Below are 15,968 nucleotides of genomic sequence, written 5' to 3' on the forward strand. Positions count from 1 at the left end.
GCAAATCATAGTAACATTTCTCAGAAATTAAATCTTAGTTATTACAAGGACTAGTGACTCATGGATGTTATTTATTTGTCTTAACCTGTCTGCTTTGCTGAGCTCTCTAGGGTTATAGGCTCCACAACCCAGTTGGCACCAAAAAAAAAAAAAAACAAATCAAAAATCTGATAACTTAGTTCAGGAACTAACTGATTTCGCAGGTTTACTTAAAGAACAATCGTTATGCTAGCTGCAGTTTGAGGGAATCACCCACTTTGAGACCATAATTAGTATGGATGTTTCAAATATGTGGTTTATTTGCTGTTTGCTAGCATGTTAGGAAATAGGAAAACACTGTATAAACACAATAATATTGTGTGACCCCTTCTACTCTCAGCAACACGAGTCTTTACGAATGATTGTAAACTTACAAAAAAGTGAGCTGCAGTACTTTGTGAAGAAGCTGCCCATCATCAGACTGGGCAGTACCAAAAGCCCTCAAGCTGCCTTTAACATGAATCTTATTTAAAACTTGAGGCAAAGCAAGGGACAAGTATTTTACAAAGTATGACGCAACTGAAAGAGTAATGGCTACTAGTACCGTACACAACACTACGTGCAGCTAATGGCAGCAAATACATAGCAGTAAATGTGGGGGAGGTGTGTGTAAACTGAACAATACAACATCTGCCCCTGGGGTCAACAGGTACAGCCCTCACTACTGTGTAACAGGTTTCATATATGCATTGGTATTAGGCTTTAACAAATGGGATACGGAACAGAATCAGAAACAAGGAAACATTTGAAATTAACTCTGCAATCTTTCTAAGAAACCTGGACACATACCCCAGTTGGTAAAATCCTGCCACCGAGTGGAGATTTTTTAAATAAAAATGAGCAATTGGATAGAAATATGGAATTTTTTGAAAATACTTAAAATAAAAAGAACCATTAGTATGGAAAAGTTTAGTTGTCTGATTTTAATCAAAGATTGTGTATGTTTCAAAACAAAGAAACTAATCAAAACAAAGACACAAAAACAACCAATCAATCCCCTGGCATTCCCCCCCCCCCAAACATCTGGTTATCATCCATTAACCTTTGGGTTAATGTTCTCAACTAACAAAGATATTAAAAATGCAAATCGGGATACCTGAACATACACCTTTACATACCTGCCAAGAGCAAACTATTTTTCCTTTCAACATACTACTACTTGTTTCTGAATGCCAAGTGCTGAAGAAATTAGATTTAAGTCAGTGAATGGCACGTGGCAACAGGTAATGATCTGCAATACACTGATGGCTACATCTTAAAAGGTACTAGGACCCTTCGGTTGCTGCAAACATTTCCCCCCATCTTCCACCTGTTTCTTATTAACCTTCTAATAGGTAATTCAGAACCAGGTCCAGTTTTCCTTCTCATGTCTAGGCACACTCTGGAACATCTTTAGAGACTGATCTTATTTCTTGCCAATTCCATTGGTTACTTTTGTTTTGGAATGACGATTTCTTCTTCTAGATGAATGGCTCTCAATGTTGCCTGAATGTTTTGGTGGACTATCTTCAGTACCTACAAAGAAATCAAAATTAATTTAAGATTTGGAGCTGACTGTTGAAAGCAATTCTTTACTGTTTTAGTTTTTAAGGTTTCCTAGATATGTAACGTTTAAACTAATTATTTCAGGCTGAAACTATTTGTTTGATACTAGCACTCCATCTAGTGGCCAAATTAAAACATTTATTCTGTCAGCGTCTGCAAGGCAACTTAAAAAATTTAACAAATTAAAATGTGATGCAGAAGTGTCCCTCATTTACACTGATGTCACTCATTTTAATTTGCCATCTCCCTCATACTGTTGATAATTTTTTACATTAGAAATTAAGAACCATGAACCTGAGGTTGAAGAGAATTATGGAACGAATTCTCACATCACCAAGTTTCCTGCATGAATAATTGTTTAGTATCTCTCATTTTGGATCTTTGTCACACACATTGGGCCTGTGCAGGTGGAGAGGTCTGATGATGATTAATATACACTGGCATTAACCTCATGCACACTTTAGCAGAAAATTTGCTATTGAGCAGATAACTCTGATGAAGTCAGGGGATACGGTCAAAGTTTTTAGACCAACAATTAGAGTTTTTTCTTTTTCTATGCTTGAAAAATCTATTTTAATGTATGTATTTTTTTGAAGAAATCAATACGCTTCTTTAAATAACAAACCAAAAAGAAATCAATACAGGCAACTTAGGAAATCTGTGTATGCAACTGAAGAAAAACACATTTAAGTGCTTCAAGTGTCAGGATTCCAGGAAGTTGAAATGAAAAGAAAATATTGTTTTAATGTTGTAAATACACCTGGAGTGTAACCTCTAAATGGTAGTTTCCAGATGCTAATTTTGCCCTTTTTCCACAGGAAAGTCCTCACTAAAGTGTAAGAAGGAGAAAACAGGCTGCCTACTTGACTTTCATTGCAATAAAAAGTGGCTGACTAAATGTCCGTGTGGACCCTGCTGAACTGCATTAAGTTCTTTAACTAACGAATATACTTTGATCTAGTTCTCTTTGAAACAAAACGCACATCAGTAGGGTCCACACAGACAGCTAGTCTGTGGCAGGCTAGTGCAGGTAGACTGGCACCCCAACTTGCCATGAACTAAATGTTCATGTAGTCAAGCCCTTAGTAAATGTCAGTAGGAACATAAGCTCCTGGGCACATACCTGCCTGCTCACTAATAAGCAGGCATAAAAGCACATTTCACATTGTTCACTTGAAGCCATACAGGGGATGTTCAGTGAGAAAACCTGCCCAACGAGGTTGTGAAATTCTCTAATCTCAAACATTCGCTGTCAGGAAGGAATGGAACAGCAACAGGTGGAGGAGCCATTTGTTCCATTAAAAATTGAATCACATTCTAACGAAAGGAAAGAAAATCAGTGGGGAAAAATAAAAGTGGCTTTGCAGCCTATTTCTATATGCACTTGAATTGCGAGGGTCAGAAAGTAAATCAAAGAACCTATACTGCAGGTTTCTCAAGCTACATTTATTAGGACTGAGCTGTATTCCCAGTGATATGACACTGAAAATGTGCATGCAAAGCAGCAGTACCTTTAGTGAATTTAGAATGAAGCCATGAGGCATCTGGGCTGTATGGACTGTCCTCGCTTTCCGACAAGGTCTGTAAAGACAAGGAGGACACACGTCATGGGGAGGCTGAGTCAATCTCTACTTCTCCTCTCCACTACATTTTCGGTTAGGACTTGTAGCATTAAAGCTGCAGCAAGAATTCTGACGAAAATGCTAATGGAAGTAAAGGCCTTTCCCCATCTTGTTATCAAGCACAAATAGCTGATACAACAATGGGACCGTAAAATGGCAATAAAGCAACAGCTCCAAGGTGGTCTGTCCTTTAACAAAGCTTTTCTCAATATTTTTCATATTCTTCTGATCTTTTCACGTAGACAGTGGAGACATTAGTTATTTATTATTCCAGTCTTTGATAAAGTTCCAGCCCTATTTTGTATAGCTAGGATTACAGTGCTCCTTGGAGACAACACCACACTTCGGGCTCACTCCAAAGCCAACTGACTTCAATGGAAGTGTTTCCAACTCACTTCAAAGGACTCTGGATCACAACCTTGATTCCTGTGTCAGAATTCTCTTTACAAGAACTTATAACAATATGGCTTTGTTGCAGTTTAATTTTGGCTTAAAATAAAAACTGAGTCCCCACCAAAGTACCTTTTCTCGGTGGCCATAGTACTCCGCATACCAAACCATTCCATATAAACACAGGAAAGTCGTAACAGCCTACAAGAGGGTGGAAAAAACAACATAAAAATGTTTATAGAATCATAGAATATCAGGGTTGGAAGGGACCTCAGGAGTTGGAAGGGACCCCCCTGCTCAAAGCAAGACCAGAACTTTACAGAACTTTGGGCCAAGATCTCTACTGGTTTAATTGCATTGAGTCAATGCAATTACTCCATTTGAGAGAGTTTGGCCCTTTGTTTCTGAGAATATTAGTAAATTCAATTTGTTTATTAAAGAAAGAGTATTTACAAATTCATAGTAGCATCAATAATTTTCAAAGTATTAGGGCTTATATCTGCAACTCTTACTGGGTTAAGAAGTCCTTACTTACTGAATTCAGCAGGAGTTCTTGTATATGTACACACTACCCAGGTACATAAGGTTTGCAGGATCGAGGCCTCAAGGCATTGCTGGGCACGGTGTTTCATGAACGAGAAGTCTCACTTACCACACAAAGAAGCCAAAACACAACATACAATATTTGTGTTTTGGAGAAGAGCTCTTGACCAAACTTTATGCACACAAAAGCTTCAAGGAAACCAATGACTCTGTGGGCAGAGAAAGAAAAAGGGTGAGGTTATAAACACTGGTGAGGTAAAGAGTCTGGACTCTGTCCACGCTAAATAAGCAGTAGCTTTAGCCAGATTTCTGATGAGCACGCCATTCTTTTGCAGCAGCGTTAGTGTAGAGAACATGGAGAATTCTGGGCTGACAGCCCTCAGAGCTGAAATTCTCTGCTTATCCATGGTATGGGCACAAAGGGTTCAATGACAGTGAAAGCTTCCCCACACTCTCTGCTAATACGCCTCCATCTTTACCTGCAGGGATAATATGATCATTCCATTTCTATGTCCACTCAACCCACAGGTTCTCTGTTGAGAGAGTCAACTGTACTGTTGACACTTGTCTACTCCATGCTGGACTGACACCACCAACTCATTTCATGCAGGCCAAACAGCCATTAGATGGTAGATAGTAGCTACTTTACCATCCTAGAATCGTTTCAGCTGGGGAGCCAGAGGTGAAAAGCCATTCCAAATCCCCTGAGCCACCATTCACTCTGGGTGAATCCCCAGGCTGCTGGCTCCAGTAGTTAGGTTTGATAGACATGTGAAGGTTCTCCCTCAAATTCTCCACCCAGCGGTAAGATTGGAAGAGTAGAAGGAGGGTAGCAAGAAGAAAGGGTAGACCTGCCTATTATCAGAGAGCCAGTTCCCTCTCCTAGCTAATATGCATTGGGACATGAGTAGTGGCCACACAAAGCTGAGACTATGCCTTCCTGGCAGAAGGAGGGATTCCAGAATTTTGGCCCCAAGTACACACATGAAAGACATTAAAAATGAAGGTCCCAATCCTCAGTAAATCAGTGCAGTTCCACTGCCATCAAGAGAACTGTACTCATTTACACCACATGATCTGGTCCTGTAAGTTTGAAAACACAGAGAAACAACCTTAATTTTATAAACTTGAAGAGATTAGCGCTTACATTTATGGTACAACTGACATATCTGACAACATCCCAGGAAACAAAGCTTCCACACTTGCTAAGTAGCAGGTGACACAATATCACTGACATACATGACTAATTCATGGATCAGGCCATAGGCGAGAGAAGATAGGGCAGCTCAGATAGCAGCAAGCAAAGTAAATTTGCAGACAGAAAACACAGCTTCCAAAAGGCTAGGTTTTTCTGGTTTGCTCTTTACAGGAAGATACCATGTAGGTCAATATGAAAATTGTAGAACAACAATGCAACATTTAATTTTGCACCTTGGAGTGCAATTATTCTTTCGATGACTCCTATAAAAATTTGCATATATAATCTGCAGCTGCTTACACATGTAAAATATTGTTTGATCCAAGTGATACTGAACATTGTACATTCATAAACACAAATCCAATTTAGGCACAGCAATAAACCCAAATACTTTACTATAAGACAAAGGGTCAAGTACTGACTGCATTAGTCATTATTAAACATCCTTTTAAAAGGCTGCAGAAAGAAGGGCTTTTTCAGATGCCATTCTTATACCAAAAAATATTCTTCACAAAGGCTGTCAATTTAAAATAGGTCACCAGTTATCAAAAACATCTATTTTAGTCAGTTTATAATTAAATCTTCAAAAGCTCATGGGAACTTGGTGAGAAACTACCATAAGGGGTATATACAATCTATAGCTCATGAGGCAGCTGGATAGGCACTGGTAGCTTAGAATTTCTTATTAATTTGTTGAAACTGAGGTTCTCTAAGAACAATAAAAATAAGTTTTCTCCTCAGAAGTGTGTCCAGAAAGAACTATGAAAAATTAAATGAGACTGATTGGCTTACAATAAAAGTATGCTCACTAAGGACTGGAAAGACTACAAAGAGACGTTATCAGAATATCTGTGAGGGTGTTGGTGGGGGGTGAGGGGAGATTTTGTATGATGTCACAACAGTAAGAGTGTGTGCATGAGGGGAGGAGGGAGGGAGGACAGTTAACAGATGCCTAAGCAAACTACTGGTTTACTGGTCTTCCTAAAGAAACCAACAGAGATGAGAAGGAGTCTAATGGAGTCTCAGGTTCTCATACAGTGGAGATTTCTAAAGCAGAGGATATGAAAAAAGAAGGACTTTCAGTTCTGGTCATCTACCTCAATCTCCATTTGTTGCAGCTGTTTGCTCAGCAGAAAAAGCACATCTATCCCCTCCTCAAACCTCCTTGAAGAGGATATCAAACACCCCGCTTAATGCAAATCTTTCTGGAATCATGACCTTGAATCACCCTCACTCATCTAAAACTGATACTTTAGAAAAGAGGGTAGATGATGTTGAAGATTTCACAAGAGACTGGATGCAAGACCAGAGTGAAGTTTGAAGTCCGTTAGTGGAGTCCTTATCAATTCATTGTTAAATAGAACTCTACGAAGAATAATTGTGAGAACATCAGAGCTACCAGAAAAAGTTGAAGGACTTATAGATTCATAGATACTAAGGTCAGAAGGGACTATTATGATCATCTAGTCTGACCTCCTGCACAACGCAGGCCACAGAATTTCACCCACCCACTCCTGTGAAAAACCTCTCACCTATGTCTGAGCTATTGAAGTCCTCAAATCGTGGTTTAAAGACTTCAAGGAGCAGAGAATCCTCCAGCAAGTGACTCGTGCCCCATGCTACAGAGGAAGGCGAAAAACCTCCAGGGCCTCTTCCAATCTGCCCTGGAGGAAAATTCTTTCCCGACCCCAAATATGGCGATCAGCTAAACCTTGAGCATATGGGCAAGACTCACGAGCCAGATACTACAGAAAATTCTTTCCTGGGTAACTCAGATCCCACCCCATCTAACATTCCATCACAGGCCATTAGGCATTGTCATAAATATAAAGGGAAGGGTAAACCCCTTTGAAATCCCTCCTGGCCAGGGGAAAGCTCCTCTCACCTGTAAAGGGTTAAGAAGCTAAAGGTAACCTCGCTGGCACCTGACCAAAATGACCAATGAGGAGACAAGATACTTTCAAAAGCTGGGAGGAGGGAGACAAACAAAGGGTTTGTGTCTGTCTGTGTGCTGCTCTTGCCAGAGACAGAACAGGAATGGAGTCTTAGAACTTTTAGTAAGTAATCTAGCTAGGTATGTGTTAGATTATGATTTCTTTAAATGGCTGAGAAAAGAATTGTGCTGAATAGAATAACTATTTCTGTCTGTATATCTTTTTTGTAACTTAAGGTTTTGCCTAGAGGGGTTCTCTATGTTTTGAATCTAATTACCCTGTAAGATATCTACCATCCTGATTTTACAGGGGGGATTTCTTTATTTCTATTTACTTCTATTTTTTATTAAAAGTCTTCTTGTAAAAACTGAATGCTTTTTCATTGTTCTCAGATCCAAGGGTTTGGGTCTGTGGTCACCTATGCAAATTGGTGAGGCTTTTTATCCAACATTTCCCAGGAAAGGGGGGGTGCAAGTGTTGGGAGGATTGTTCATTGTTCTTAATATCCAAGGGTCTGGGTCTGTAGTCACCTAGGCAAATTGGTGAGGCTTTTTACCAAACCTTGTCCAGGAAGTGGGGTGCAAGGTTTTGGGAAGTATTTTGGGGGGACAGACGCGTCCAAACAGCTCTTCCCCAGTAACCAGTAATTGTTTGGTGGTGGTAGCGGCCATTCCAAGGATAACGGGTGTAATATTTTGTACCTTGGGGAAGTTTTGACCTAAGCTGGTAAAGATAAGCTTAGGAGGTTTTTCATGCAGGTCCCCACATCTGTACCCTAGAGTTCAGAGTGGGGGAGGAACCTTGACAGGCATATTTACCATGAATATTTAAAGATCAATTAATTACCAAAATCATGTTATCCCATCATACCATCTCCTCCATAAACTTATCGAGTTTAATCTTAAAGCCAGATAGATCTTTTGCCCACACTGCTTCCCTTGGAAGGCTATTCCAAAACTTCACTCTTCTGATGGTTAGAAACCCTTCGTCTAATTTCAAGTCTAATCTTCCTGGTGGCCAGTTTATATCCACTTGGTGCACATGCTCTCACATTCCATAGTGATAGGCATCTTCAGATACTTTTTAGCATTAGAAAGCATTGGGTCAGAAGTTTGAAATGCTATTCTGTGTTCTAAAGTTTTTCAGAACGCATTTTAAATGATGTCTGGGCCCCTCCATCTGACTCATCCCATCTTTCTAAAACTTGTATTAAGCACAAATTGGAAGGCAACAAATAAGAAAAGGAGCATGAAGGTAATCTGGAGTCATAAAGACACCTTAAAATTATGACAAAATATACAATATTTGTGATCTTGCAAAGTCTATTCAGATGCACAGAAGTAAATCTTTGACTTGTCAATCAGGATATTTTCTCTTCAGGCAGAAGGGCATAGTTCTTTTTCTTGTCAAAACTTTCTGTAGTTGATCAGGGAGAGAAACGCACATTTTTGATTTTTATGACAAACAGCCACTTTTAAGCAATTCAATTGAGAAAAATAATTTGACTGGGCTAAGTAGGGTGATGAATGTGATAAAAAACTATACAGAACAAAAATAGAACTTCTGAAGAATCCCTTTCAGATTCTGTTCTTCCTGAACTTCATTCAGGTTTTGTTTAAATATGTTATCTGCATTATCCCCCTTATTTTAGTGAAACTTCTATATTCTTTCAAATGATCATTTACATTTTTTTCCTATTTTAAGGATGATTTTTTTCTGACTGCTCAAGGAAGTTTTTTTTTTTGTTTTTTTTTTTAATTTGTGATGAAACTTTTTCAAGGAGAGATGAGGCTGTTAAATTCAGCTAGTGGTAAAGTTTCTGCTCCTCCTAATTCTGAATGTTCAATTTATAAGCACAAAAGCACAAACTTATGTCCCTTTTTGGCAATAATTTTTTTTAATGATTTGATATTATCTGACTACAGTCTAAACACTTCCATAGTAATCTATTTATTAGACAGCTCTCTTCTTACCAGGGAAACTTCTATTTAAATTTTCTTTAAAATGCATTTTCTTGCTGATTGTCAGTCACCCTATGATCTTTTTACAAATCAGATATCAATGACTGAGACTATTAAATCCCCTTCCATGCACAGAGCTTCTTTATACATTTTGATTTATAGAACACACCTAACCTGACGCTCCAGATGTACACACAATGCAATCTTTAAAAACCCTATATAAAACAAAAATCAAGTTTAACCTACTGAATCTACTCATCCTTACTCAGCCCTGAAAAAAATACTACAATAAAGAAACAGGGTTTGCAACATGCTGTGAAGGTCAAAACCTGTGTCAGACCAAAAGAGTCTGCGGAATTTCCACTGTGAACTTCATCTTCCCAGCCCCCAAAATAATTATTTCCAGAGCTTGTCATCTTGAGTGTGTCATCACAACCTCTGGGTTAAAAACTAAGAGGAGAGGATCTTTCCGAGATACACAGAATACAAACAGTAAAGAGAGTGTTATAGATCAATGCCAACACCCTGACTTGCATGAAACGGAAGCCAGTAGAGTCTCTGCAGTGCAGGTGTAATGTGTTTCCTGCGGGAAGTACTGGTAAGTAGGTGGGGAGCTGCATTCAATACCAGCTGAAATTACCCAACTTGTCTTCATAATTCTGTCAAGGCAACATTACCCTCTTGTAATTTCATAATCTGCCCTAAAAAGGTAACGAAAGAACTAGACTTTCCATGCTGAGCTAGATAACACAACTGTACAGAAGTATGTTAACACGGGTTTTGAGGCAATAATGAACAGTCTAGCAAACTATGAACTGTAGGGTGCGTTTTTGGATTCATGTACAAAGGTGCATGTTTCTAATCTATTATTGACATTAATGAGGGTTCCTGTGCTTAAATCTCCATAGATGGACATTAAAATACAGCCCTGACTGTGAATACGCGAAGGATACCTTACACTTGTTGAAGGACCCCAGACTGTAACAGGTTTCAGAGTAGCAGCCGTTAGTCAGTCTATATTCGCAAAAAGGAAAGGAGGACTTCTGGCACCTTAGAAACTAACAAATTTATTTGAGCATAAGCTTATGCTGTAGCTCACGAAAGCTTATGCTCAAATAAATTTGTTAGTCTCTAAGATGCCAGAAGTCCTCCTTTTCTTTTTGCGAACTGTAACAGACAGTGTGTCCACTCTTCTCCCAAGAAAGAGCAATGAAAGGAATCCACCAATACCACTTGTCAGTTGGTGAGAAGGGCCGCTACTGAGCATGTTTGGTTTTCTCTCTCTGACAGGGGAATGTCTGCACTGATCCCATGAAGCTTCAAATCTCCAACAGTCCATGGAGATTGAGAGGTTTTACATCAACAATGTAAACAGACCTTTACTTAACTGAAATGATACAGGTTTCAGAGGAACAGCCGTGTTAGTCTGTATTCGCAAAAAGAAAAGGAGTACTTGTGGCACCTTAGAGACTAACCAATACGAAAGCTCATGCTCAAATAAATTGGTTAGTCTCTAAGGTGCCACAAATACTCCTTTTCTTTTTGAAATGATACAGTAAAACTACATAGAGAAAGGATAGCAAAAAGGATACTGTACTTCTTACATTTTTCATCTTTTGTCAGGAGTACATAAAAACACTAGACATTTTCCTATAAGAAGCATGCAGAAGCTGTTCTAGCAGTGGTTGAAAATAAATTTTAAAGGCAACTGCCCTTCAAAATAAATTTAAAGAAAAATCAAATGATCACAGAGAACAAAAAACAGACCCCCGTCTGCATCAGGTAAATCAATTTTGTGGACAAAAGAAACGATTAGACATTTAAGAAGGACCAGGTGTTAAATTGTGGCTCTCTTGAAGTCACTGGCAAACTCTCCTCCACTTCAGTGGGACCAGAATTTCACCCTGGTCTCTACTTAAAAGCAATTATTCAAGTCCTTACTGGTCCAAATACTTTGATTCTTTTAAAAAAAAATTTGCTCTAAGGGACTATATCCTGCTAAATTCTTCCACTTCTCTAAATGATATAGTGATGCCAAGCAAACTAGTGTTCACATTCAATCTCCAAGAGGCACAACATTACCAAAACAGTAAGGAGTTTCTTGGCACATTTCCCTTTGGTCTGAAATGTACAAGTATACTGATGATCCATTAGTGTGTGCATATTCATGCCACTTCTTGATCCATTCTTTAAGAAAAGAAACCTAATCCATTTTGTGAAAGATTAAACAGCTTTCTCTGCCCAGAATAAAGTCAGTCCATCTTAAAAGAATCAATGACATATAGCTAAAAGCTGCCTTTTATCTTCCTATATTGTTTGGCCACATTTGTTCACATATAGGACCCACTCAAGAAAAAGAAAACTGGAATTTGTACATTTAGCATCAAGAAGCTCTATCCCTCAAACCTGCAGCCAAAACCTCAGAACCTAAATTAAAGCCTGCACTACTCTTAAGCACCCTTAAGAGGATATATGAATATAATAAAAAGGTTCCTTCATTGAACACATAATAGCTCTTCAGTGAAGACTTTTGCTTAATGTTCTCACCAACTTTGTGTGGGTATTTCAGGTGCTAGAAATTCATTGCTTAAAAGGGATGTCCATTTGTTCAGATTCTTGTTTAACATTTTTATTTTACTAGTGCTTGTTATATAAAATATCCACATGCAGTTCAAAGTCTGAACCACCCCCTATGACCTAGCTATATTAGGATTTTATATAATTTACAGGATTGCCAACCACAAGCATACCAATTTTTGTATATAAATGAGATTAAAAGAAACCAAACAGCTTTTAGGTTTTTTATTTACTTTCTTATGATTGAGCCTTTAGGGTTCACATTTTCCAGCTTTGTTCCACATTTGTGAGGGTTATAAACTTCCTTTTAAATTAAAACTAAGATTCTTACTTAGTCAGATGATTCTAGGAGCTGGGGCTATCAGAGAAACACCAAATACCATATGACTTCTGATAAAATCACAAGAGTTGGCAGCAATATTAAATGTATATATTTGTGGTACCTAAGCACTGTACAAAATTAAAGAACATAAAAGCCTAGAACAAAATGGTGTTTTAGTAAGCAAAAGTACCCAAGTTCAAACGACTGACATGTGAGTGTGTGACTTATTCAGCTCTCTAGAACAATGGCTCTTGACCAGAGGTCTGGAGCCCCCCTGGGGGGGCCAGGAGACGTTTCAGAGGATCCACCAAAATAAACCAGAGAGGGGCCAGCATTAGACTTGCGGGGTGCCCAGGGCAGAAAGCCAAAGCCTGAGCCCCACCACCCTGGGCTGAAGCCGAAGCCTGACCAACTTAGCTTTCCGGGGCCCCGGGCAACTGCCCTGTGTGCTACCCCCTAACACTGGTGGCTTTTAATCTACTGGATATACAGAAAAATAGTTGTGGCACAGGTGGGCCGTGGATTTTTTATAGCATGTTAGGAAGGCCTCAGAAAGAAAAAGGTTGGGGACCTCTGCTCTAGAACATCTTAAATTGCAGTGAGAAAAATGCCATATACTGTATTTTGATTTTCTTTTATCATCTCTTCCAATGTTTTTTACTGTGCTAAACAATATAGTGCTCAGATAAATAGGAAGTGACACTCATTTGGGGCATCTTCTGATGTTTCAGAGTTTAATTAACCGCAATTAAAAAAATTAATCACGATTAATCACACTGTTAAACAATAGAATACCAATTGAAATTTATTAAATATTTTTGGATGTTTTTCTACATTTTCAAATATTTTGATTTCTATTACAACACAGAATACAAAGTGTAAAGTGCTCACTTTATATTATTATTTTTATTACAAATACTTGCATTGTAAAAATGATTAACGAAAGAAATAGTATTTTTCAATTCACCCCAGACAAGTACCGTAGTGCAACCTTTTTATCATGAAAGCGTACCTTACAAACGTAGATTTTTTGTGTTACATAACAGCACTCAAAAACAAAACAATGTAAAACTTTAGAGCCTACAAGCCCACTCAGTCCTACTTCTTGTTCAGCCAATTGCTAAGACAAACAAGTTTTTTTACATTTATGGGAGATACTGCTGACTGCTTCCTATTTACATCGCCTGAAAGTGAGAACAGGCGTTCGCACGGCACTTTTGTAGCCAGCATTGCAAGGTATTTATGTGCCAGATATACTAAACATTCATATGCCCCTTCATGATTCAATCACCATTCCAGAGGACATGCTTCCATGCTGATGATGCTCGTTAAAAAAATAATGCATTAATTAAATTTGTGACTGAGCTCCTTGGGGGAGAACTGTATGCGCCTCCTGTTCTGTTTTACCTGCATTCTGCCATATATTTCATGTTATAGCAGTCTTGGATGATGACCCAGCACAAGGTCATGTTAAGAACACTTTCACAGCAGATTTGACAAAACGCAAAGAAGGTACCAATGTGAGATTTCTAAGGACAGATACAGCACTCGACCCAAGGTTTAAGAATCTGAAGTGCCTTCCAAAATCTGAGAGGGACGAGGTGTGGAGAATGCTTTCAGGGGTCTTAAAAGTGCAACACTCCAATGTGGAAACTACAGAACCTGAGCCACCAAAAAAGAAAATCAACCTTCTGCTAGTGGCATCTGACTCAGATGATTAAATGAATATGCGTTGGTCTGCTCTGCTTTGGATCGTTATCGAGCAGAACCTGTCATCAGCATGGACACATGTATTCTGGAATGGTGGTTGAAGCATGAAGGGACATATGAATCTTTAGCGCATCTGGCACGTAAATATCTTGCGATGCCGGCTACAACAGTGCCATGCGAACGCCTGTTCTCACTTTCAGGTGACATTGTAAACAAGATGTGGGCAGCGTTATCTCCTGCAAATTGTAAGCAAAATTTTTTGTCTAAGCGATTGGCTGAAGTGGGACTAAGTGGACTTCTAAGTTCTAAAGTTTTACACTGTTATTTTGAATGAATTTTTTCTTTACATAATTCTAAATTTGTAAGTTCAACTTTCATTATAAAGTACTTGTATTAGGTGAATTGAAATATACGATTTCTTTTGTTTTTTACAGTGTAAATATTTGTAATAAAAATAAATATAAGGTGAGCACTGTATTCTGTGTTGCAATTGAAATCAATATATTTAAAAATGTAGAAAACATCCAAAATATTTAAATAAATGATATTCTATTATTGTTTAACAGTGTGATTAATCGCAATTAGTTTTTTTAATCGCTTGACAGCCCTAAAAAATATCATTAATCTTGCTAACTGCCAACTCCATAAATGACTTGGCTATACAGCACATCAGTCCGTATGCCATTCCAAAAGCAGAATCTGAATGTTCACTGGTTGTTATAATAGAATCTCTAGAGATTCAGCAAATGGGCGCGAAATGGACGTCCCTTAAAACCTCAGTGCTAACTCATTCACCTAGGTTGGTTGTATTTGCCAAAAGCAAGAAGCAGGAGTAAAAGCATACCTCAGCATGGATCAGCCCTGATGGGACAATATCTACATAAGCAAGCCTTACTGACATAAACAGCACTGATGTCTGTAACTTCAAGAGGACAGAATGTTCCTTTCAAAAAAAGCACAGCTGTCTTAAGACAGATTTGTTCCCGTCACCTTTTATAATGTTTCTGTGAGAAAACAGCAAGTCCTTAAAGGCTTTCTGCAGACTGTAATCCTCTCCTAGCTTTAGAGGACAGGTTTCTATGATTTTTGCCAGCTGTGCTGCTACACTGTCAGGGCCAGACTCCTGCAATATGGATCTTACCCAGGCAGTTACAGACATTTTGCTTTCCAGAACTGTCCATTTTAAAATGATCCTTTCCATATTTCAAAAAGAAAAAAAGAAAGGAAAGGAAAAAAAAAAGAAAGAAAAAAAAAAGCAGAATAAGACTCTAAAGAGAGATGACTTTTTAAAAATGTGTTTTTTCTGCTTAACGTCTTTCATTGCTATCACTTGCATTACTTTTAACATGTTAAACTTCACTATTGTAGAAAAGAATATTTGGGATAACCGCATTGTTTAAAAGAACCTGTGTATACAAGTGAGGGAACAGTAAATCAAAAAATAAGGAAATTTTAGTACTAAAAGTGTTGCCCTACACTACTCCCAGATTGATGGGAATCAAACAGTTACCTTCCTGAATAGTAACTGTTGTTCTGCAAAACGTGGGTGCAGACATATATTTCACTTGGCGTGCATGTGCCCACGGCACTGAAATGGAAGAATTTTGCTTTACATTGCCCGTTGGGGAGATGCTTGTGCCCCCGGCCCCATAGCCCCTCCCATAGCTATTTAAAGGCAGCGCTGCCTCGACCCCTCTCTGTCGTACTGAATGTCAATAGTTGAGACTTCAGTGCAGAAGGGACAGAAGTTGGGTTGTGGAATACACATCTGCACCCACATCTGGAAGAACAACAATTGCAGTACAGGTAGGTGACTTTTTTTCTCTTCAACTGGTTGAAAAGGTGTATTCTACTCAGATGACTCTTAAGCAGTAAACGACGGAGGTGGGGCTCGGAATCTACTTAAATAATGACAGCAGAAATGCTCTTCCAAAGTTTGGTTCTGATCTAGATGCCCCACTTAAGACAAGAACTTAGGGTGTGGCCTCATGGACACCTGGTTTTTGAAGAACTGAGTATAGGGAGAGTCCACCATTAAGGCCTACAAGCTCACTAAATCTCACAGAAGATATGACGATAAAAAAAAAAGCTGTTTTTTGGCAAAGAAGAGACAGAGAGCAAGTGGCT

General features: G+C 38.6%; 1 protein-coding gene across 2 annotated transcripts in view; it reads right to left on the reverse strand.

Annotated features, from left to right (window-relative positions):
- Positions 1 to 947: 947 nt before the first annotated feature.
- The window catches only part of PTDSS1 (phosphatidylserine synthase 1), a 51,161-nt gene continuing 36,140 nt past the window's right edge, over positions 948 to 15,968 (reverse strand). For both annotated transcript variants that reach the window (XM_048841285.2, XM_048841286.2), the window contains exons 10-13: positions 4,249 to 4,348; positions 3,729 to 3,797; positions 3,096 to 3,165; positions 948 to 1,554 (exon numbers count right to left, since the gene is read on the reverse strand). In XM_048841285.2, the coding sequence (XP_048697242.1) occupies positions 1,445 to 1,554; positions 3,096 to 3,165; positions 3,729 to 3,797; positions 4,249 to 4,348 (349 nt within the window). In that variant the 3' untranslated portion in view covers positions 948 to 1,444. The remainder of the gene's footprint in view (positions 1,555 to 3,095; positions 3,166 to 3,728; positions 3,798 to 4,248; positions 4,349 to 15,968) is intronic.

The sequence above is a fragment of the Caretta caretta genome, chromosome 2 (genome assembly GCF_965140235.1).
Source record: "Caretta caretta isolate rCarCar2 chromosome 2, rCarCar1.hap1, whole genome shotgun sequence".
Classification (NCBI taxonomy): Eukaryota; Metazoa; Chordata; order Testudines; family Cheloniidae; genus Caretta; species Caretta caretta.